The 24,422-nt window shown below is 42.4% G+C and overlaps 1 protein-coding gene across 1 annotated transcript in view; it reads right to left on the bottom strand.

The window, feature by feature from the left end:
* LOC138666627 (zinc finger protein 850-like) overlaps positions 1-24,422 on the bottom strand; it is a 138,518-nt gene that overhangs the window by 94,192 nt on the left and 19,904 nt on the right. Inside the window, exon 6 of the mRNA XM_069754823.1 lies at positions 1,791-1,863. Within this exon, the coding sequence (XP_069610924.1) occupies positions 1,791-1,863 (73 nt within the window). The remainder of the gene's footprint in view (positions 1-1,790; positions 1,864-24,422) is intronic.

Genomic DNA, 24,422 nt, shown 5'->3' on the forward strand with positions numbered 1-24,422 from the left:
GCTAGACTGTTTAACCAGTCCACATAGTATTCTGACATTCTTTGCTCTGCCTCATGACCCGTAACTCTACTCTGCTTTACCAGTATCTCGACACTCCTTCACTAGTCTTCCAACACTGAACTTCCAGCTTCTCAGTGGACTACTATTAAAAAACTCAAGTTGCTGATGAGTCCTACAGCCTCCCTTGCTCCTATCGAACCTTACTGCTGTACCAACATCATTTGTCTGTGATGCACTACAACTGCTCACACAGAACAATAGCTTTGAAAATTCACTTGACCAGGTAAGACATAACACCTAAAGGATATTTATTTCTAAGTTGACTGACATCCAGGTGTACACAAACAATAGATTTTATCTCTCAACAGTTCTGGTTCTCTACCTTAGTCAAGATATTCTTGTTATTGTGGTTGCATGCTCTACTTGTGAACATAACAAACATAATATTCTCATTAAAAAACTGCTGGTCTTTTGTCACCCCTTAGTGACAGAGCCATTTTTGTCCTTAATGACAAGCCAATTTTTACAATTTTGACCACTGTCACTTTATGAGGTTATAGCTCTTGAACACATTAACAGATCCCACTGATTCTGAGAATCTTTTTTCATGACATATTGTACTTCATGTTAGTGCTAAAATTTCTTTGCTATCACTTGCTTTTATTTATGAAAAATTTAATTATTGTACTCAAATCAGAGAGTCATATTGCACAAAATAGTTAATAAATAAAATTTCCCACATATCTACTTTGCATCAGCTCAATTTTGCAAACTTTTTTTGATAAGACGATATAAGGGTTAAAAGTTGACCAGCGATTTCTCATTTTTTAGTGACCACCTCACATTTTAAGTGAGTTTGGGGGGTCAATATGACAGAAAATAGCCAAAAGTGACACCATTCTAAAAACTGCACCCCTCAAGGTGCTCAAAACCAGATTCAAGAAGTTTATTATCCATTTAGGTGCTTCACAGGAACTAAAGCAATGTGGAAGGAAAAAATTAACATTTTACTTTTTTCACAAAAAAAGTACTTTAGACCCAAACTTTTCTATTTTCACAATAGCCAGAGAAAATGGACCACACAATTTCTCCTGAGTACACCGATACCCCGTATGTGGAGGAAAGCCACTGTTTGGGCGCATGGCAAGGCACAGAAGGGAGCGAGCACAATTTGACTTTTTGAATGCAAAATTGACTGGAATCAATGGCGAGTGCCATGTCACATTTGGAGACCCTCTAATGTACCTAAACCCCCTAATTCTAACCCCAACCCTAACACAGCCTTACCCTAATCCCAACCCTAACTCTAATCCCAACCCTAACCACAACTCCAACACCACCCTAACCCTAACACCCCAACACAAGCCTAACCCCAACACAAGCCTAACCCTAGCCCCAACACTAACCCTAGCTTTAACCCCAACCATATCTCTAGCCAGAACCCTTTTGGAAAAATGTAAAAAAAAAAAAAAATCTTTTTTTTTATTTCAACCTAACTAAGGGGATGATAAAGGGAGGGGGGGGGGTTTGATTTGCTATTTTTTATTTTGATCACTGTGATAAAAAATATGGTCTGTACATCCAGAAGAAATTAATGGAGATTGGCCCCTTTTTTCAATCCAAAATGTGCCTTTTCAATTTCGTCAATTGATACTTTGTCAACAGAAATGCATAAACAAAACAAGTCTAAAAAGTCTGAGTGATGTACCCTAAAAAATTCAACACAAATTATACCAGAAAGCAAATATGAAAAATCTGTAACTTCTCTGCATTTAGTGGTCACTACTCACATGTGCAGATATCTGTAGGAATCTCCTCTTTACACGGCTCATCGCCCCTCACATAGGTCTCTGTAGTATAACCCTATAACATTTTTTTAGGATACACAAATAGATGGAGAAGTATTAAATGAAATTGAAGAAGAATAATGGTCATTAATTAACATGACAGCAGTAGTTATCGCATAGCTACAGGTCTCCTGTACAAATCCAACTTGCCGGCTCCTAATTCTAACCAGCAGTCTCCATAACCAGAAAATTGTGAAAGATCCAGACAGCATCTAACATCTAGAATCAGCTTTATCCGGTCATCTCCACCAGGTATAAAACATACACAGAATGGACACTTTATTAGAGACACCCATCTAGTAATACATTTGATCTCCGTTGGCTTTCAGAATCTCAGCAATTTGTGGTGTTGTTGGTTCCATTAGGTGATGAAATCATTCAGCGGCAATATTGGCCCATGCCAACAGGATAGCTTCTTGCTGAACCTTGTGCCATAGACTATTATTCTTATGTCTAATAGGTGCAATGAAGTGATGAGCTTGTTTCTCCACAGTGCAGCAGCAAATCGCTAAACCTCACCTCGCTGATTGACTGCAGTGCTGTTTACGTGACGTGAATACTGCAGACAATAACAGATACTGGGAGCAGAGACGAATGGAATATACCGTATATACTTGTGTACAAGTCGAGTTTTTCAGCATATTTTTTTGCTGCGGGTTACAGGAGACAGAAGCCGGCGGCTGTGGCTGCAACTGTGCCCGCTGCTAAAGTAAAATGAATATTCACTGTGCTGGCAGTGAATATTCATTTCTCTTATGGTGCACACAGCTACAGCCGCAGCCGCCGGCTTCCAGCACACATCCTACTTACCTTCCTGCACTACTTCGCTGCATCTTGTTCATTCTGGCGCCAACAGCTCTTCCGGCCGAGCGATCACGTGGCCGCTTATTAAGGTAATGAATCTTCATGCCTCTCCACTCCCATGGGCTTGGAGTGAATATTCATTACCTTAATAAGCGGGGCCATGTGATTGCTCAGCAGGAAGAGCTGCTGGCGCCAGAACGAGATGCAGTGAGGGAACGCAAAAAGGCAAATATGGATGTTTTTTTTTTATTGGAACCATAATAAGGGGCCATGCATACAAGGATAGGAGATAAGGAGCCATGCATACAAGGACAGGGACAGGGGAGCCATGCATACCAGGATATTGATGAGAAGACAATGCATACCCGGCTTATACGCGAGTCAACAAGTTTACCCAGTTTTTCGTGGCAAAATTAGGTGCCTCGGCTTATACTGGGGTTGACATATACTCGTGTGTATATATGGTATGCAGAACGAATCAACAGTGACCAAACATATTAAGATGCAGTTATTGCTGCACAAGGAGGGGTCATACCAGATACTGAAGGCAAAGGGTCACTTACTTTTGTCGCTCACAACCATGTGATATGACAGTCCAATATTTTTGACTTATTTGTTTGATTTGATTCTTTATCTATTTTTAGGAATTGTGTTAAAATCTGATCCAGTTGTGGGGCGTGGCTGGACATGGCCAAGACCGGGCACCATCTCCACCATCCACCCTGGAACAGAAGGAGTCAGGAGGTCCTCGCATGTTAAATGTTACCCTTGAGCCGGTATTAGATAATTCTAATATACTAGATGGTAGCCCGATTCTAACGCATCGGGTATTCTAGAATATGTATGTAGCTTATTTATGAAGATTTTAAAATACATTGAATACACAGGATTCGGCCGGACTGCGCCTGTCGCTGATTGTTTGCGGATGGCCACGTAATATATAGCACAGCCACGTAGTATATAACAGCCCACATAGTAAATAGCACAGTCACGTAGTATATTGCACAGCCATGTAGTATATTGCACAGCCAAGTAGTATATAGCAGAGCCACGTAGTATATAGCAGAGCCACATAGTATATAGCAGAGCCACATAGTATATAGCACAGCCCACGGAGTATATAGCCCAGCCCACAGAGTATATAGCACAGCCACGTAGTATATAACACAGCCCACGGAGTATATGGCACAGCCCATGGAGTGTATAACAGCCCACATAGCATATAACACAGCCACGTAGTTTATAACAGCCCATGTAGCATATAACACAGCTCACGTAGTATATAACACAGCTCACGTAGTATATTGCACAGCCCACGTAGTATATAGCACAGCCCACGCAGTATATTGCACAGCCCACGCAGTATATTGCACAGCCCACGCAGTATATTGCACAGCCCACGCAGTATATTGCACAGCCCACGCAGTATATTGCACAGCCCACGCAGTATATTGCACAGCCCACGCAGTATACTGCACAGCCCACGCAGTATACTGCACAGCCCACATAGTATATTGCACAGGCCACGTGGTATATTGCACAGGCCACATAGTATATAGCAATGTGGGCATCATATCCCTGTTAAAAAAAATAACTAAAATAAAAAATAGTTATATACTCACCTTCCGTTGGCCCCTGGATCCAGGCGAAGCGTTTACCGATGCTTTTCACGCGCTCCGGTCTCAAGAGTGCATTGCAGTCTCGCGAGATGATGACGTAGCGGTCTCACGAGACCGCTACGTCATCATCTCGCGAGATCGCAATGCATGGTGCGGTCACCGGAGCGCCGAGAGGAGTGGGAAAGGCCTGTTCTGGATCCGAGGGAACGACGGACGGTGAGTATATAACAATTTTTTTAATTATTTTTAACATTAGATCTTTTTACTATTGATGCTGCATAGGCATCAATAGTAAAAAGTTGGTCACACAGGGTTAATAGCAGCGTTAATGGAGTGCGTTACACCGCGGTCCGTTAACGCTACCATTAACCCTGTGTGAGCCCTGACTGGAGGGGAGTATGGAGCGGGCACTGACTGCGGGGAGTAAGGAGCGGACATTTTGCTGCCGGACTGTGCCCGTCGCTGATTGGTCGTGGCCGTTTTGCTGCGACCAATCAGCGACTTGGGATTTCCGTTACAGACTGACAGAAAGACAAACAGACAGACATAAAGACAGACAGACGGAAGTGACCCTTAGACAATTATATAGATATCGCACCTCTCTTATGTGGTTATTAACCCCTTCACGACATTCGCTGCACTAGCACTGCGTTGCATTGTTCTGATGGTCTCCATGGAGACCCCCGGCTCCAAGATGGCCATGGGGTCCTTCCGTGGCCTGCAGGGAAGGTGGCTTATTAGCGCCTGCAGACAGCAGGGGCTGGCATGCCTCCTTCCCTGCCTGTCCGATCCTGATCTGACACTCTGCAGTGCAGAGTGTCAGATCAGCGATCTGCTGTAAAATAGTAAATGTCCCATATTGGAACAGTGTAATAAAGTAAAAAAATATATATATATTGTAATGTGTAAAAATATTTTTTAAATAATTCCCAAATAAAAAAAATAAAATAAATATTTTACCAATAAATACATAAAAAAACAAAACAATAAAAGTACACATTTGGTATCATTGCGTCCAAAACGACCCGATCTATAAAACTGTCCCACTAGTAACCCCTTCAGTGAACTCCGTAAAAAAAAAAAATAAAAAGACAAAAAACAATGCTTTATCATCATACCGCTGAACATAAAGTGCAATAAAACGCAATTAAAAAGACAGATGTAAATAAAAATGGTACCGCTGAAAACATCATCTTGTCGTGTAAAAAACAAGCTGTCATACAACTCCATAAGCAGAAAAATAAAAAAGTTATAGCTCTCAGAATAAAGCAATGCTAATTAATTATTTTTTCTATAAAATAGTTTTTATTGTGTAAAAGCGCCAAAACATAAAAAAGCTATATAAATGAGGTATTGCTTTAATCCCAAAGAATAAAGCTGCCTTACCTATTTTGCCACACGCAGAACAGTATTTAAAAGCAATTCCTGAATTGCTGGTTTATATTCAATCTGTCTCCCAAAAATCAGAAAAGAAAGCAATCAAAAAATGTCCTGTGCCCGAAAATGGTACCAATAGAGACAACAGATCATTCCGCAAAAAACAAGCCCTAACATGAGTCTTGATTCTTCACATGCTGTTGATTTTTTCATTCTGCCTCCAAAAGATAGCGGTAAGGTTTGGCGCACATTTATCCTGTGCTCTGCACTGATCGCTTACAACGGGGTTTCCGTGTAAATCTCTGAAATACGTGATTCAGACAGAACCCCCAGCGGAAAATTCCCTATAATGAGGCAGATGGAGGCACTGTGGATGCCATAGGACCTGTGATCCGGTGGTGTCCATCTTTTTAGGATTGCATATAAGTGCTGTTGGCCACAGTTTTGTGCACTTCTGAAAAGAAGGACACCGTGGAACAGAGGCCAGATGGAGTCCAGAGTAAGGTCGGAGTCACACATGCGAGAAACACACATAGCTCCAGAGCTGAGCGTGCGGCCGCATAGCAACACATGGAGCCCCACGCTCCGCTCCCAAGTGCCGGCGCCAGAGCTTGCTTTTCACATGCGAGACACGGTTGTGTTTCTCGCATGTGTGACTCCGGCCTAACTCTGCTGCCTCACTATAGTGAAAGGATCCCTCAGGGGTTTCATCTGAATCACGTCACTCAAGAGATTTAGATGGAAACCCCAAAGTAAGTGCTCAGCGTAGAGAGCCGGATAACTGTGATCCCAAACGTTATGTAAAATGTTCCCAATAAAGGCCATCACACAATCCACAAAAAATCAAGTCCTCACTCAGGTCTGTCATCTGTTAACGGAAATATAAGGGGCTTCCACGTTACTGGTAGCACAAAGGCTCTGGAAAAGTGAAATGGCTCCTCACCCGCCAAAAGAAATTCAGCAAATTCTCCGCTCCCAAATCCAAATGCCCCTCCCTTCTGAGCCCCAGTGTGCCTAAACAACATTTAGGGCCCACATGTCTGGCATGTCCGTAGTGATGAGAGCCTGCCTAATTTACAGGTGCGTGTCTCCAGAAACAAGAGCTGGGTATAACGTACTGGTGACAGCTGCAACGCACTGGTCACTACATCATACTGGTCACTACAACAGCAGTTTGCAGTTTTCACTTAGCAATATCCACTACTGCCTGTTTCTGGAAAACACCCATGGAGTCAAAATCGGCACTACGTCTGTAGAAAAATTACCAAAGGGTTATAATTTCCAAAATGGGGTCACTTGAAGAAGGATTCTGCTTTTCTAGCAATGACGGGCTCTTTATATGGAATCCACAAACTATTCTAGGAAAATAGCGCTCCGTCCCTCCCAAGTAGCTCCGTATGGCAAAGTAGTACTGTACAGCCACATATGGGGTACTTCTACATTCAGCAGTAATTGTGGGACAAATTCCGGTGTCATTTTTTATCCATTTCCCAGTATGAAAATGTAACACTTTGGGCTAACACACAATCTTGGTGTAAAAAATGTAAATTATTTTTTCTTCACTTTTTGTGACAGACCTGTGGTGTCAATATTATCACTGCACCCCTAGATGACTTAATTGAGAGGTTTAATTGGTTAAATGGGGTTCTGTATGCGGATTTACTGCAGAATTACCGTGGTTTTTGTGTGGATCCAACCTGCGGTTTTACACCTGCGGATTCCTATTATGGAGCAGGTGTAAACTGCTGCGGAATAAACAACGCAGCATTTCCGGAGCATTTTTTTCCACAGCATGTGCACTGCGGATTCTGTTTTCCATAGGTTTACATGGTACAATAAACACATGGAAAACTGCTGTGAATCCGCAGGGCCAATCTGCTGCAGATCCGCAGCAAAATCCGCAATGTGTGCACATGGCCTTAAACGTATCAGTAGACCCTTTTAACGTATCGTATCTATCTATAATCTATCTTTCGATATATCTATCTAGCTATCTATATGACCAAAATAAGAAATTTTGCTCATATTGTTGGAAGCCATTGGACTACTGGCTGGGAGAGCTTTGCACTACGGTTAAGGTATTTTTGGATGCTGTTCCAATTTTGTTCTTAATATCTAGCTATCTATAGATATATCTATCGATAGATATATTTATAGATAATAGACACGATAGATAGATACAATAGATCTATCTATTATCTATCTATCCCATATCTATCTATCATCTAACTGTTATCTATCATCTATCTGTCTGTGCATGTAAACATTATTCTTCAATGGAGTATGTAAATGAAGAGGTTGGACAAGAAATGACATCACCATTAATTTTTTTTGTATATCTTTATTGAGCTTACAAAAACAAACACAAATCCGCATGAAAAACGACCTGCCAGTGACCTCAGGTGCAGATTTGGGGCAGATTTTACCTGCGTCAAATCCTGATGCAATCCTGACCGTGGAAACATATCCTTATAGTAGGTTAGACTATATCCTCCTCCAACAAAATACTTTACCTTGGCTTTCAGATTCTGGTATTGGTAACATGGTCAGATCATGCCCATGTATATTGCTCACTAAAAGTGCCATCTCTTACCAAAACATCAGGGTCTTGGCGTCTCAGTGAGTCGCTATTATTAGATACATTATGTTACTCGGACATACGAGCCTCCATATCCAACTTCATTGTTGATCATGGAAATGATGATACAGCCCCCACAATTAAATGGGAAGCCCTCAAGTGTGTACTTAGAGGGGTAGTTATCGAACATGGGTCCTGAATCAACAAAGAAAGAGGTCAGGCAATCAAACTAGCAGAGAGAGTCACTAATCTGCAGTTAGTCATTCATATAAAGGCTCTCTCCACTGCAACCCTCAGAGATCTTCTGAAAGCAAGATTAGGAGCTAAAAAAATTACTCGATTCTTCATGTAAACGTTTATTTCAGTTAGGTCAGAGTAAGCCCTTAATGATTAACTCCTTTACCCCCAAGGGTGGTTTGCACGTTAATGACCAGGCCAATTTTTACAATTCTGACCACTGTCCCTTTATGAGGTTATAACTCCGAAACGCTTCAACGGATCCTGGTGATTCTGACATTGTTTTCTCGTGACATATTGTACTTCATGATAGTGGTAAAATTTCTTTGATAGTACCTGCGTTTATTTGTGAAAAAAACGGAAATTTGGCGAAAATTTTGAAAATTTCGCAATTTTCAAACTTTGAATTTTTATGCAATTAAATCACAGAGATATGTCACACAAAATACTTAATAAGTAACATTTCCCACATGTCTCCTTTACATCAGCATAATTTTGGAACCAATTTTTTTTTTTGTTAGGGAGTTATAAGGGTTAAAAGTTGACCAGCAATTTCTCATTTTTACAACACCATTTTTTTTTAGGGACCACGTCTCATTTGAAGTCATTTTGAGGGGTCTATATGATAGAAAATGCCCAAGTGTGACACCATTCTAAAAACTGCACCCCTCAAGGTGCTCAAAACCACATTCAAGAAGTTTATTAACCCTTCAGGTGTTTAATAGGAATTTTTGGAATGTTTAAATAAAAATGAACATTTAACTTTTTTACACAAAAAATTTACTTCAGCTCCAATTTGTTTTATTTTACCAAGGGTAACAGGAGAAATTGGACCCAAAAAGTTGTTGTCCAATTTGTCCTGAGTACGCTGATACCCCATATGTGGCAGTAAACCACTGTTTGGGCGCATGGGAGAGCTCGGAAGGGAAGGAGCGCCGTTTGACTTTTCAATGCAAAATTGACAGGAATTGAGATGGGACGCCATGTTGCGTTTGGAGAGCCACTGATGTGCCTAAACATTGAAACCCCCCACAAGTGACACCATTTTGGAAAGTAGACCCCCTAAGGAACTTATCTGGATGTGTGGTGAGCACTTTGACCCACCAAGTGCTTCACAGAAGTTTATAATGCAGAACCGTAAAAATAAAAAATCATATTTTTTCACAAAAATTATATTTTTGCCCCCAATTTTTTATTTTTCCAAGGGTAAGAGAAGAAATTGGACCTCAAAAGTTGTTGTCCAATTTGTCCCGAGTACGCTGATACCCCATATGTGGCAGTAAACCACTGTTTGGGCGCATGGGAGAGCTCGGAAGGGAAGGAGCACCGTTTGACTTTTCAATGCAAAATTGACAGAAATTGAGATGGGACGCCATGTTGCGTTTGGAGAGCCACTGATGTGCCTAAACATTGAAACCCCCCACAAGTGACACCATTTTGGAAAGTAGACCCCCTAAGGAACTTATCTAGAGGTGTGGTGAGCACTTTGACCCACCAAGTGCTTCACAGAAGTTTATAATGCAGAGCCATAAAAATAAAACAAAATTTTTTTCCCACAAAAATTATTTTTTAGCCCCCAGTTTTGTATTTTCCCTAGGGTAACAGGAGAAATTGGACCCCAAAAGTTGTTGTCCAATTTGTCCTGAGTACGCTGATACCCCATATGTGGGGGGGAACCACCGTTTGGGCGCATGGGAGGGTTCGGAAGGGAAGGAGCGCCATTTGGAATGCAGACTTAGATGGAATGGTCTGCAGGCGTCACATTGCGTTTGCAGAGCCCCTAATGTACCTAAACAGTAGAAACCCCCCACAAGTGACACCATTTTGGAAAGTAGACCCCCTAAGGAACTCATCTTGATGTGTTGTGAGAGCTTTGAACCCCCAAGTATTTCACTACAGTTTATAACGCAGAGCCATGCAAATAAAAAATATTTTTTTTTCCACAAAAATTATATTTTAGCCCCCAGTTTTGTATTTTTCCAAGGTTAGCAGGATAAATTGGACCCTAAATGTTGTTGTCCAATTTGTCCTGAGTACGCTGATACCCCATATGTGGGGGGGAACCACCGTTTGGGCGCATGGGAGGGTTCGGAAGGGAAGGAGCGCCATTTGGAATGCAGACTTAGATGGAATGGTCTGCAGGCGTCACATTGCGTTTGCAGAGCCCCTAATGTACCTAAACAGTAGAAACCCCCCACAAGTGACACCATTTTGGAAAGTAGACCCCCTAAGGAGCTCATCTTGATGTGTTGTGAGAGCTTTGAACCCCCAAGTATTTCACTACAGTTTATAACGCAGAGCCATGCAAATAAAAAATATTTTTTTTTCCCACAAAAATTATATTTTAGCCCCCAGTTTTGTATTTTTCCAAGGTTAGCAGGAGAAATTGGACCCTAAATGTTGTTGTCCAATTTGTCCTGAGTACGCTGATACCCGATATGTGGGGGGGAACCACCGTTTGGGCGCATGGGAGGGCTCGGAAGGGAAGGAGCATCATTTGGAATGCAGACTTAGATGGATTGGTCTGCAGGCGTCACATTGCGTTTGCAGAGCCCCTAATGTACCTAAACAGTAGAAACCCCCCACAAGTGACCCCATATTGGAAACTAGACCCCTCAATGAACTTATCTAGATGTGTTGTGAGAACTTTGAACCCCCAAGTGTTTCACTACAGTTTATAACGCAGAGCCGTGAAAATAAAAAATCTTTTTGTTTTCCCACAAAAATTATTTTTTAGCCCCCAGTTTTGTATTTTCCCAAGGGTAACAGGAGAAATTGGTCCACAAAAGTTGTTGTCCAATTTGTCCTGAGTACGCTGATACCCCATATGTTGGGGTAAACCCCTGTTTGGGCACACAGGAGAGCTCGGAAGGGAAGGAGCACTGTTTTACTTTTTCAACGCAGAATTGGCTGGAATTGAGATCGGACGCCATGTCGTGTTTGGAGAGCCCCTGATGTGCCGAAACAGTGGAAACCCCCCAATTATAACTGAAACCCTAATCTAAACACACCCCTAACCCTAATTCCAATGGTAACCCTAACCACACCTCTAACCCTGACACACCCCTAACCCTAATCCCAACCCTATTCCCAACTGTAAATGTAATCTAAACCCTAACCCTAACTTTAGCCCCAACCCTAACTGTAGCCCCAACCCTAGCCCTAACCCTAGCCCTAACCCTAGCCCTAACCCTAGCCCTAACCCTAGCCCTAACCCTAGCCCTAGCCCTAACCCTAGCCCTAACCCTAGCCCTAGCCCTAACCCTAGCCCTAACCCTAGCCCTAATGGGAAAATGGAAATAAATACATTTTTTTTTATTTTTCCCTAACTAAGGGGGTGATGAAGGGGGGTTTGATTTACTTTTATAGCGAGTTTTTTAGCGGATTTTTATGATTGGCAGCCGTCACACACTGAAAGACCCTTTTTATTGCAAAAAATATTTTTTGCAATACCACATTTTGAGAGCTATAATTTTTCCATATTTTGGTCCACAGAGTCATGTGAGGTCTTGTTTTTTGCGGGACGAGTTGATGTTTTTATTGAAAACATTTTTGGGCACGTGACATTTTTTTATCGCTTTTTATTCCGATTTTTGTGAGGAAGAATGACCAAAAGCCAGCTATTCATGAATTTCTATTGGGGGAGGCGTTTATACCGTTCCGCGTTTGGTAAAATTGATAAATCAGTTTTATTCTTCGGGTCAGTACGATTACAGCGATACCTCATTTATATCATTTTTTTATGGTTTGGTGCTTTTATACGATAAAAACTATTTTACAGAAAAAATAATTATTTTTGCATCGCTTTATTCTCAGGACTATAACTTTTTTATTTTTTTGCTGATGATGCTGTATGGCGGCTCTTTTTTTGCGGGACAATATGACGCTTTCAGCGGTACCATGGTTATTTATATCTGTCCTTTTGATCGCGTGTTATTCCACTTTTTGTTCGGCGGTATGATAATAAAGCGTTGTTTTTTGCCTCGTTTTTTTTTTTTTTTTTTCTTACGGTGTTTACTGAAGGGGTTAACTAGTGGGACAGTTTTATAGGTCGGGTCGTTACGGACGCGGCGATACTAAATATGTGTACTTTTATTGGTTTTTTTTTTTATTTAGATGAAGAAATGTATTTATGGGAATAATATTTTTTTTTTTTTTTCATTATTTTGGAATATTTTTTTTTATTTTTTGTACACATTTGGAAATTTTTTTTTTTACTTTTTTACTTTGTCCCAGGGGGGGACATCACAGATCAGTGATCTGACAGTTTGCACAGTACTCTGTCAGATCACTGATCTGACTAGCAGCGCTGCAGGCTTCACAGTGCCTGCTCTGAGCAGGCTCTGTGAAGCCACCTCCCTCCCTGCAGGACCCGGATCCGCGGCCATCTTGGATCCGGGGCTGGAGGGAGCAGGGAGGGAGGTGAGACCCTCGCAGCAACGCGATCACATCGCGTTGCTCCGGGGGTCTCAGGGAAGCCCGCAGGGAGCCCCCTCCCTGCGCGGTGCTTCCCTGCACCGCCGGCACATCGCGATCATCTTTGATCGCGGTGTGCCAGGGGTTAATGTGCCGGGGGCGGTCCGTGACCGCTCCTGGCACATAGTGCCGGATGTCAGCTGCGATAAGCAGCTGACACCCGGCCGCGATCGGCCGCGCTCCCCCCGTGAGCGCGGCCGATCGGCTATGACGTACTATCCCGTCCAGGGTCAGATAAGCCCAGGGCACCTCGACGGGATAGTACGTCTAAGGTCACAGAGGGGTTAAAAGACCCAAACAAATATTCCCTGTAATTAAGAATACTCAAGATAAATTGGTTCATACCACACCTGAAATTGCAGCTGTCTTCCATTCATATTATTCAAAGCTATATAGCTTGCCTACATCTGCCCTACACATGGGAAATTATATTAATACATCAGCCCTCTCCAAAAAAAAAAAATTGGAGGATGAAACAGTAAAATTTCAGGAAAATTCTTTTTCACATCAAGAACTAGACAGATATCACTAGCAATAAAAGTCCCGGGCCTGATGGTTTCACAGCTGAATTCTATAAAGTATTTTTCGAACAATTGTTTCCGTTAATATTACAATCGTTTAATTCCATATCAGAGTCTGCCTTCTTTCCTCCCCGTTCCACAACAGCACATGTTGCAGTCATTCCCAAACCAGGGAAAGACCCCAACTCATGTAGTAGCTGTAGGCCTATATCTTTATTAAATGTAGATTTTAAATTATATGCCAAGCTTTTTGCCAATAGACTTAAATCCCACGTCCCACACTTAATACACCACAGACCATTTATTATTAATCACATACTCAAAAAAACCCTTCAGTAATCCTACCGCTTGATGCCTAAAAGGATTTTGATAGGATCTTATGATCTTCTCTCTCTCAAACCTTGAGTCACATTGGTTTGGGTCCTGTATTTACTTAAAAAAATCTTAGCCCTCTACTACTCCCCTTCAGCCCAGCTAAAAACAGTCCCCTTTACTCGACAAGGTTGCACCCTCTCCCCAATGTTGTATATCCTGATAATGGAGCATCTTATGGAGGCCATACGTGCTAATCCTGATATACAGGGAGTCAAAATAGCGGGCTCAGAGTATAAGTGTTCTGCATTTGTTGATGACCTGCTAATTTATTTAACTAATCAACATATCTCACTTCCTTTATTGATGTCTGAGCTGGCAAATTTTAGTAGTTGGTCCAATTTTAAGATCAATCTTGAAAAATCTGAAGCCATGAATATTTCCCTACTTTTGCAAATGCTGAATGTTCTGAAATCTAATTTTCCATTTAAATGACACTCAAGTAATCATATTATCTACTTGGGCACCCTTATTTTGGCAGACTTATCTGAGTTGTTTGACTTGAACTTTGGCTGATTTTTGTCCAGATTAGAGGTGGATCTTAATTCCTGGAACCGTGGATAGTTTTCCTTTTTTGGCCGGGTTAACATCCTCCAAATGACTATATTGCCTAGAATTTTGTATCTACTATAAAAACTATCTCGATATATGTCCCATCCTCATTCAAGATGAGGGTCCAATGTAAGTTCAGCCAATTTGTTTGGTGGGCGGGACGTCCAAGAATTCGTAGTACTGTTTTGATGCTTCCAAAGGATTTGGAGGGTATAGGTTTGCTGGACTGCCAAAGATACTATCTTGTGCCCGCCCATGCAAGAATGCTAGATATTCTGCACTCCGGCAAATCTAAACCGTGGTTACGTATGGCCTATGAGTCTTGTCATACATCAGTTTCCACTCTACCATGGACTTTGGTCCAAAATAACATCCCTATTCCATTTAGTCGTAGGCAAACACTCAAAACTATCCACATTAACGTGTATAAAGGGAATTCTAATTGACCCATTAGGACCTTTATCCCCAATAATCGATAACCCAAAATTCCCATCCGGTGTCTCGTCAAGCCTCCAAGAGAAGCCTCTTGCGTCTTTATCATGTGGCCCCCTGAGGGTGTATTACTTCCCCTCTCAGCTGTTCTAGGTGATCGTCCACAGAAAGCGAGAATATATTCACCTAGGGAATTTTTTCTCTACATTTGCCAATCACTTAGAATGGGTGCTCCCCCTTTGTTCACTTGAATCTATGTATGGCTCCAAATAACACGCAATCTCCGATAGCTATAAGCTTCTATTGGATAGTGATCCGGATATGCTTCCCCCTTTTTGTAAGGCGTGGGAAAGGGAGCTATGTCAAACCTTTACAAGAGAACGATGGTATAACGGTTTCCATCTGTTTCATAAATCTAATAAAGCCACTAAAGCTCAGGAAACTAGTTATAAAATAGTATCTAGATGGTATTGTGTTCCTTCAGTCTTACATAAATGGCTCCCGTGAGTATCCAAATTGTGCTGGCGAAGTGGAGCTCATGTGGGTTCGATGTTACATATATGGTGGGCATGCCCGGGCCCTGGAGGCCTTCTGGGAAACTGTTCTTAAAGCGATTAAAGAAATGATAGGAGTGTCCATTCCTAAAAGCCTGGAAGCATTGCTTTATGTTTCCCATGCCTAAGAATGTATTCAGGAAATGGTTATTGAGGCACCTTCTTCAGGCCACTAAGGTGGTAATTCCACGACATGAAGTCTTTTGACCCGCCTTTGCTAGAGGAATGGTTTGGGGAGGTGGCTAGAGTTCACCGGATGGAATTCCTGATAGCCCATACACAAGAGGCAGCTAACAAAGTGGCTGTGAAATGGTTTCATTGGGAATCCTTCTTATCCTCCCTGATGTACCAAAATATGGTAAGATAAGTTCTATCTTATCCTTTTACGATATTTCATATGCCGGTATCATTATACGTACTCCATCTGCCTTAGTGATTTGTCTTCGTGGTCTCTATAAATATTTCTTCTATTTTCTCTTCTCCTTCTTAGTATTTAGTTTAGCAGGTTATCAAGTGTCTTTTGCAAACTACTGTGGATAGCGTGTAGAGTTTTTTTTCCTATAATTAAATAATTTCTCTTTTTCAGTAGATAATATGCCATATGGTGTGTTCGTATGAATCGGTTGATATGATTGTTTTTGTTGTATATTATAAAAACAACTAGATGGTGGCCCAATTCTAACGCATCGGGTATTCTAGAATATGTATGTATGCATATAGCAGCCACATAGTATATAGCACAGTCCACGTAGTATATAGGAGCCATGTAGTATATAGCAGAAAAATACTACATGGCCTGTGTTATATACTATGTGGCTGCTATATACATACTTATTGTAGAATACCCGATGCGTTAATACAGGCCACGCAATATATAACAGTGGCCACGCAGTATATAACACAGCCATGTACTATATAACACAGCCCACGCAGTATATAGCAGCCACGCAGTATATAACACAGGCGATGTAGTATATAACACAGGCCGCGCAGTATATAACACTGGCCACATAATACAGTTAGGGCCAGAAATATTTGGACAGTGACACAATTTTCGCGAGTTGGGCTCTGCATGCCACCACATTGGATTTGAAATGAAACCTCTACAACAGAATTCAAGTGCAGATTGTAACGTTTAATTTGCAGGGTTGAACAAAAATATCTGATAGAAAATGTAGGAATTGTACACATTTCTTTACAAACACTCCACATTTTAGGAGGTCAAAAGTAATTGGACAAATAAACATAACCCAAAAAAAATATTTTTATTTTCAATATTTTGTTGCAAATCCTTTGGAGGCAATCACTGCCTTAAGTCTGGAACCCATGGACATCACCAAATGCTGGGTTTCCTCCTTCTTAACCCCTTTCTGCCATTGGACGTAATATTCCGTCCATGTGGGGTGGGCCTTAATTCCCAAGGACGGAATATTACGTCCAGCGCGATCGGCCGCGCTCACGGGGGGAGCGCCGCCGATCGCGGCCGGGTGTCAGCTGCTTATCGCAGCTGACATCCGGCACTATGTGCCAGGAGCGGTCACGGACCGCCCCCGGCACATTAACCCCCGGCACACCGCGATCAAAGATGATCGCGATGTGCCGGCGGTGCAGGGAAGCATCGCGCAGGGAGGGGGCTCCCTGCGGGCTTCCCTGAGACCCCCGCAGCAACGCGATGTGATCGCGTTGCTCCGGGGGTCTCCTACCTCCCTCCCTGCAGTAAGTCCCGGATCCAAAATGGCAGCGGATCCGGGTCCTGCAGGGAGGGAGGTGGCTTACCAAGTGCCTGCTCAGAGCAGGCACTTGGTAACGCTGCACTGCTCTCAGACAGATCGGTGATCTGTCAGAGTGCTGTGCAAACTGGCAGATCACCGATCTGTATTGTCCCCCCCTGGGGCAAAGTAAAAAAGTAAAAAAAAAAATTTCCAAGTGTGTAAAAAAAAAAAAAAAAAAAAAATCCTAAATAATGAAAAAAAAATATATATATTATTCCCATAAATACATTTCTTTATCTAAATAAAAAAAACAAAACAATAAAAGTACACATATTTAGTATCTCCGCGTCCGTAACGACCCGACCTATAAAACTGGCCCACTAGTTAACCCCTTCAGTAAACACCGTAAGAAAAAAAAAAAAACGAGGCAAAAAACAACGCTTTATTATCATACCGCCAAACATAAAGTGGAATAACACGCGATCAAAAAGACGGATATAAATAACCATGGTACCGCTGAAAGCGTCATCTTGTCCCGCAAAAAACGAGCCACCATACAGCGACAACAGCAAAAAAATAAAAAAGTTATAGTCCTCAGAATAAAGCGATGCAAAAATAATTATTTTTTTCTATAAAATAGTTTTTATCGTATAAAAGCGCCAAAACATAAAAAAATGATATAAATGAGGTGTCGCTGTAATCGTACTGAACCGAAGATTAAAACTGCTTTATCAATTTTACCAAACGCGGAACGGTATAAACGCCTCCCCCAAAAGAAATTCATGAATAGCTGGTTTTTGGTCATTCTGCCTCACAAAAATCGGAATAAAAAGCGATCAAAAAATGTCACGTGCCCGAAAATGTTACCAATAAAAACGTCAACTCGTCCCGCAAAAAACAAGACCTCACATGACTCTGTGGACTCAAATATGGAAAAATTATAGCTCTCAAAATGTGGTAACGCAAAAAATATTTTTTGCAATAAAAAGCGTCTTTCAGTGTGTGACGGCTGCCAGTCATAAAAATCCGCTAAAAAACCCGCTATAAAAGTAAATGAAAAAAATGTATTTATTTCCATTTTCCCATTAGGGTTAGGGCTAGGGTTAGGGCTAGGGTTAGGGCTAGGGCTAGGGTTAGGGCTAGGGCTAGGGCTAGGGTTAGGGCTAGGGCTAGGGTTAGGGCTAGGGTTAGGGCTAGGGCTAGGGCTAGGGTTAGGGCTAGGATTAGGGCTAGGGTTAGGGCTAGGGTTAGGGCTAGGGTTAGGGTTAGGCCTAGGGCTAGGGTTAGGGCTAGGGTTAGGGCTAGGGTTAGGGTTGGGACTAGGGTTAGGGCTAGGGTAAGGGCTAGGGTTAGGGTTAAGGCTACAGTTAGGGTTGGGGCTAAAGTTAGGGTTAGGGTTTGGATTACATTTGCGATTGGGATTAGGATTAGGGGTGTGTCTGGGTTAGAGGTGTGGTTAGGGTTACCGTTGGGATTAGGGTTAGGGGTGTGTTTGGATTAGGGTTTCAGTTATAATTGTGGAGTTTCCACTGTTTAGACACATCAGGGGGATCTCCAAACGCGACATGGCGACCGATCTCAATTCCATCCAATTCTGCATTGAAAAAGTAAAACAGTGCTCCTTCCCTTCCGAGCTCTCCCGTGTGCCCAAACAGGAGTTTACCCCAACATATGGGGTATCAGCGTACTCAGGACAAATTGGACAACAACTTTTGGGGTCCAATTTCTCCTGTTACCCTTGGGAAAATACAAAACTGGGGGCTAAAAAATAATTTTTGTGGGAAAAAAAGAGATTTTTTATTTTCACGGCTCTGCGTTATAAACTGTAGTGAAACACTTGGGGGCTCAAAGTTCTCACAACACATCTAGATAAGTTCGTGGGGGGTCTAGTTTCCAACATGGGGTCACTTGTGGGGGTTTCTACTGTTTAGGTATATTAGGGGCTCTGCAAACGCAATGTGACGCCTGCAGACCATTCCATTTAAGTCTGCATTCCAAATGGCGCTCCTTCCCTTCCGAGCCCTCCCATGCGCCCAAACGCTGGTTCACCCCACATATGGGGTATCAACGCACTCAGGACAAATTGGACAACAACTTTTGGGGTCCAATTTCTCCTTTTACCCTCGAGAAAATACAAAACTGGGGGCTAAAAAATAATTTTGAGGGGAAATTTTTTATTTTGTTTTCACGGCTCTGCGTTATAAACTGTAGTGAAATACTTGGGGCTCAAAGTTCTCACAACACATCTAAATAAGTTCCTTGGGGGGTCTAGTTTCCAATATGGGGTCACTTGTGGGGGGTTTCTACTGTTTAGGTACATTAGGGGCTCTGCAAACACAATGTGACGCCTGCAGACCATTCCATCTAAGTCTGTATTCCAAATGGCTCTCCTTCCCTTCCGAGCCCTCCCATGCGCCCAAACGCTGGTTCTCCCCCACATATAGGGTATCAGCGCACTCAGGACAAATTGCACAACAACTTTTGGGGTCCAATTTCTCCTGTTACCCTCAGGAAAATACAAAACTGGGGGCTAAAAAATTATTTTTGTGGGAAAAAAATTTTGTTTTATTTTTACGGCTCTGCATTATAAACTTCTGTGAAGCTCTTATTGGGTCAAAGTGCTCACCACACATCTAGATAAGTTCCTTAGGGGGTCTACTTTTCAAAATGGTGTCACTTGTGGGGGGTTTCAATGTTTAGGTACATCAGTGGCTCTCCAAACGCAACATGGCGTCCAATCTCAATTCCTGTCAATTTTGCATTGAAAGGTCAAACGGCGCTCCTTCCCTTCCGAGCTCTCCCATGCGCCCAAACAATGGTTTACCCCCACATATGGGGTATCAGAGTACTCAGGACAAATTGTGCCACAACTTTTGTGGTCCAATTTCTTCTCTTACCATTGGGAAAATAAAAAATTGGGGGCGAAAAGATAATTTTTGTGAAAAAAAAATGATTTTTTATTTTTACGGTTCTGCATTATAAACTTCTGTGAAGCACTTGGTGGGTCAAAGTGCTCACCACACCTATAGATAAGTTCCTTAGGGGGTCTACTTTCCAAAATGGTGTCACTTGTGGGGGGTTTCAATGTTTAGGCACATCAGTGGCTCTCCAAACGCAACATGGCGTCTCATCTCAATTCCTGTCAATTTTGCATTGAAAGGTCAAACGGCGCTCCTTCCCTTCCGAGCTCTCCCATGCGCCCAAACAATGGTTTACCCCCACATATGGGGTATCAGAGTACTCAGGACAAATTGTGCCACAACTTTTGTGGTCCAATTTCTTCTCTTACCATTGGGAAAATAAAAAATTTGGGGCGAAAAGATAATGTTTGTGAAAAAAAATGATTTTTTATTTTTACGGTTCTGCATTATTAACTTCTGTGAAGCACTTGGTGGGTCAAAGTACTCACCACACCTCTAGATAAGTTCCTTAGGGGGTCTACTTTCCAAAATGGTGTCACTTGTGGGGGGTTTCAATGTTTAGGCACATCAGTGGCTCTCCAAACGCAACATGGCGTCCCATCTCAATTCCAGTCAACTTTGCATTGAAAAGTCAAATGGCGCTCCTTCCCTTCCGAGCTCTGCCATGCGCACAAACTGTGGTTAACCCCCACATATGGGGTATCAGCGTACTCAGGACAAATTGTACAACAACTTTTGGGGTCCATTTTCTCCTGTTACCCTTGGCAAAATAAAACAAATTGGAGCTGAAGTAAATTTTTTGTGAAAAAAAGTTAAATGTTAATTTTTATTTAAACATTCCAAAAATTCCTGTGAAGCACCTGAAGGGTTAATAAACTTCTTGAATGTGGTTTTGAGAACCTTGAGGGGTGCAGTTTTTAGAATGGTGTCACACTTGGGTATTTTCTATCATATAGACCCCTCAAAATGACTTCAAATGAGATGTGGTCCCTAAAATAAAATGGTGTTGTAAAAATGAGAAATTGCTGGTCAACTTTTAACCCTTATAACTCCCTAACAAAAAAAAATTTTTGGTTCCAAAATTGTGCTGATGTAAAGTAGACATGTGGGAAATGTTACTTATTAAGTATTTTGTGTGACATATCTCTGTGATTTAATTGCATAAAAATTCAAAGTTGGAAAATTGCGAAATTTTCAAAATTTTCGCCAAATTTCCGTTTTTTTCACAAATAAACGCAGGTAATATCAAAGAAATTTTACCACTATCATGAAGTACAATATGTCACGAGAAAACAATGTCAGAATCACCGGGATCCGTTGAAGCGTTCCAGAGTTATAACCTCATAAAGGGACAGTGGTCAGAATTGTAAAAATTGACCCGGTCCATAACGTGCAAACCACCCTTGGGGGTAAAGGGGTTAATGCTTTGCCAGGCCTTTACAGCCGCAGCCTTCAGGTCTTGCTTGTTTGTGGGTCTTTCCGTCTTAAGTCTGGATTTGAGCAAGTGAAATGCATGCTCAATTGGGTTTAGATCTGGAGATTGACTTGGCCATTGCAGAATGTTCCACTTTTTGGCACTCATGAACTCCTGGGTAGCTTTGGCTGTATGCTTGGGGTCATTGTCCATCTGTACTATGAAGCGCCGTCCAATCAACTTTGCAGCATTTGGCTGAATCTGGGCTGAAAGTATATCCCGGTACACTTCAGAATTCATCCGGCTACTCTTGTCTGCTCTTATGTCATCAATAAACACAAGTGACCCAGTGCCATTGAAAGCCATGCATGCCCATGCCATCACGTTGCCTCCACCATGTTTTACAGAGGATGTGGTGTGCTTTGGATCATGTGCAGTTCCCTTTCTTCTCCAAACTTTTTTCTTCCCATCAGTCTGGTACAGGTTGATCTTTGTCTCATCTGTCCATAGAATACTTTTCCAGAACTGAGCTGGCTTCTTGAGGTGTTTTTCTGCAAATTTAACTCTGGCCTGTCTATTTTTGGTATTGATGAATGGTTTGCATCTAGATGTGAACCCTTTGTATTTACTGTCATGGAGTCTTCTCTTTACTGTTGACTTAGAGACAGATACACCTACTTCACTGAGAGTGTTCTGGACTTCAGTTGATGTTGTGAACGGGTTCTTCTTCACCAAATTAAGTATGCGGCGATCATCCACCACTGTTGTCATCCGTGGACGCCCAGGCCTTTTTGAGTTCCCAAGCTCACCAGTCAATTCCTTTTTTCTCAGAATGTACCCAACTGTTGATTTTGCTACTCCAAGCATGTCTGCTATCTCTCTGATGGATTTTTTCTTTTTTTTCAGCCTCAGGATGTTCTGCTTCACCTCAATTGAGAGTTCCTTTGACCGCATGTTGTCTGCTCACAGCAACAGCTTCCAAATGCAAAACCACACACCTGGAATCCACCCCTGACCTTTTAACTACTTCATTGATTACAGGTTAACGAGGGAGACGCCTTCAGAGTTAATTGCAGCCCTTAGAGTCCATTGTCCAATTACTTTTGGTCCCTTGAAAAAGAGGACGCTATTCATTACAGAGCTATGATTCCTAAACCCTTTCTCCGATTTGGATGTGGAAACTATCATATTGCAGCTGGGAGTGTGCACTTTCAGCCCATATTATATATATAATTGTATTTCTGAACATGTTTTTGTAAACAGCTAAAATAACAAAACTTGTGTCACTGTCCAAATATTTCTGGCCCTAACTGTATATAGCACAGCCCACGCAGTATATAGCAGCCACGTAGTATATAACACTGCACACGCAGTATATAACACTGTCTATGTAGTATATAGCAGCCACGCGGTATCTAACACAGCCCACGTAGTATACAGCAGTGTGGGCACCATATCCCTGTTAAAAAAATAATTAAAATAAAAAATAGTTATATACTCACCCCCTGGGATCCACCGAAGCTCCGGTGATATGCGCGCGGCTGCCGCCATCTTCCGTTCCCAGGATGCATTGCGAAATTACCCAGATGACTTAGCGGTCTCGTGTGTTATGAAAGGCAATTCAGTACCACAATGGACATAGCGGTCAGAGCACATACAGTGATCTGACAATAACCCAAAATCATAGAACGAGCTCTGAGACGTGGGAACTCTGCAGACCGCAATCCCTAATCCTCTCCAAACAACACTAGAGGCAGCCGTGGATTGCGCCTAACTCTGCCTATGCAACTCGGCACAGCCTGAGAAACTAACGAGCCTGAAGATAGAAAATAAGCCTACCTTGCCTCAGAGAAACACCCCAAAGGAAAAGGCAGCCCCCCACATATAATGACTGTGAGTTAAGATGAACAGACAAACGTAGAGATGAAATAGATTCAGCAAAGTGAGGCCCGACTTTCTTAACAGAGCGAGGATAGAAAAGGCAACTTTGCGGTCTACACAAAACCCTAAAGAAAACCACGCAAAGGGGGCAAAAAGACCCTCTGTACCGAACTAACGGCACGGAGGTACACCCTCTGCGTCCCAGAGCTTCCAGCAACAAATTAGACAAGCTGGACAGAAAAAATAGCAAACAAATAGCAAAGAAGAACTTAGCTATGCAGAGCAGCAGGCCACAGGAATGATCCAGGGAAAAGCAAGTCCAACACTGGAACATTGACAGGAAGCCAGGATCAAAGCATTAGGTGGAGTTAAGTAGAGAAGCACCTAACGACCTCACCAGATCACCTGAGGGAGGAAACTCAGAAGCCGCAGTACCACTTCCCTCCACCAACAGAAGCTCACAGAGAGAATCAGCCGAAGTACCACTTGTGACCACAGGAGGGAGCTCTGCCACAGAATTCACAACAGTACCCCCCCTTGAGGAGGGGTCACCGAACCCTCACCAGAGCCCCCAGGCCGACCAGGATGAGCCACATGAAAGGCACGAACAAGATCGGGAGCATGGACATCAGAGGCAAAAACCCAGGAATTATCTTCCTGAGCATAACCCTTCCATTTAACCAGATACTGGAGTTTCCGTCTAGAAACACGAGAATCCAAAATCTTCTCCACAATATACTCCAATTCCCCCTCCACCAAAACCGGGGCAGGAGGATCAACAGATGGAACCATAGGTGCCACGTATCTCCGCAACAATGACCTATGGAATACGTTATGTATGGAAAAAGAATCTGGAAGGGTCAGACGAAAAGACACAGGATTAAGAACCTCAGAAATCCTATACGGACCAATGAAACGAGGTTTAAACTTAGGAGAGGAAACCTTCATAGGAATATGACGAGAAGATAACCAAACCAGATCCCCAACACAACCACATCATGCAGATTATGCAACACCAGAAAGCGAATAACCTCCTGATGTGCAGGAGCCATGCACATGGTCAGCTGGGTCCAGTACTGAGGCTTATTCTTGGCCAAAGGCGTAGCATCAATTCCTCTCAATGGA

This window comes from Ranitomeya imitator, chromosome 2, assembly GCF_032444005.1.
Source record: "Ranitomeya imitator isolate aRanImi1 chromosome 2, aRanImi1.pri, whole genome shotgun sequence".
Lineage (NCBI taxonomy): Eukaryota > Metazoa > Chordata > Amphibia > Anura > Dendrobatidae > Ranitomeya > Ranitomeya imitator.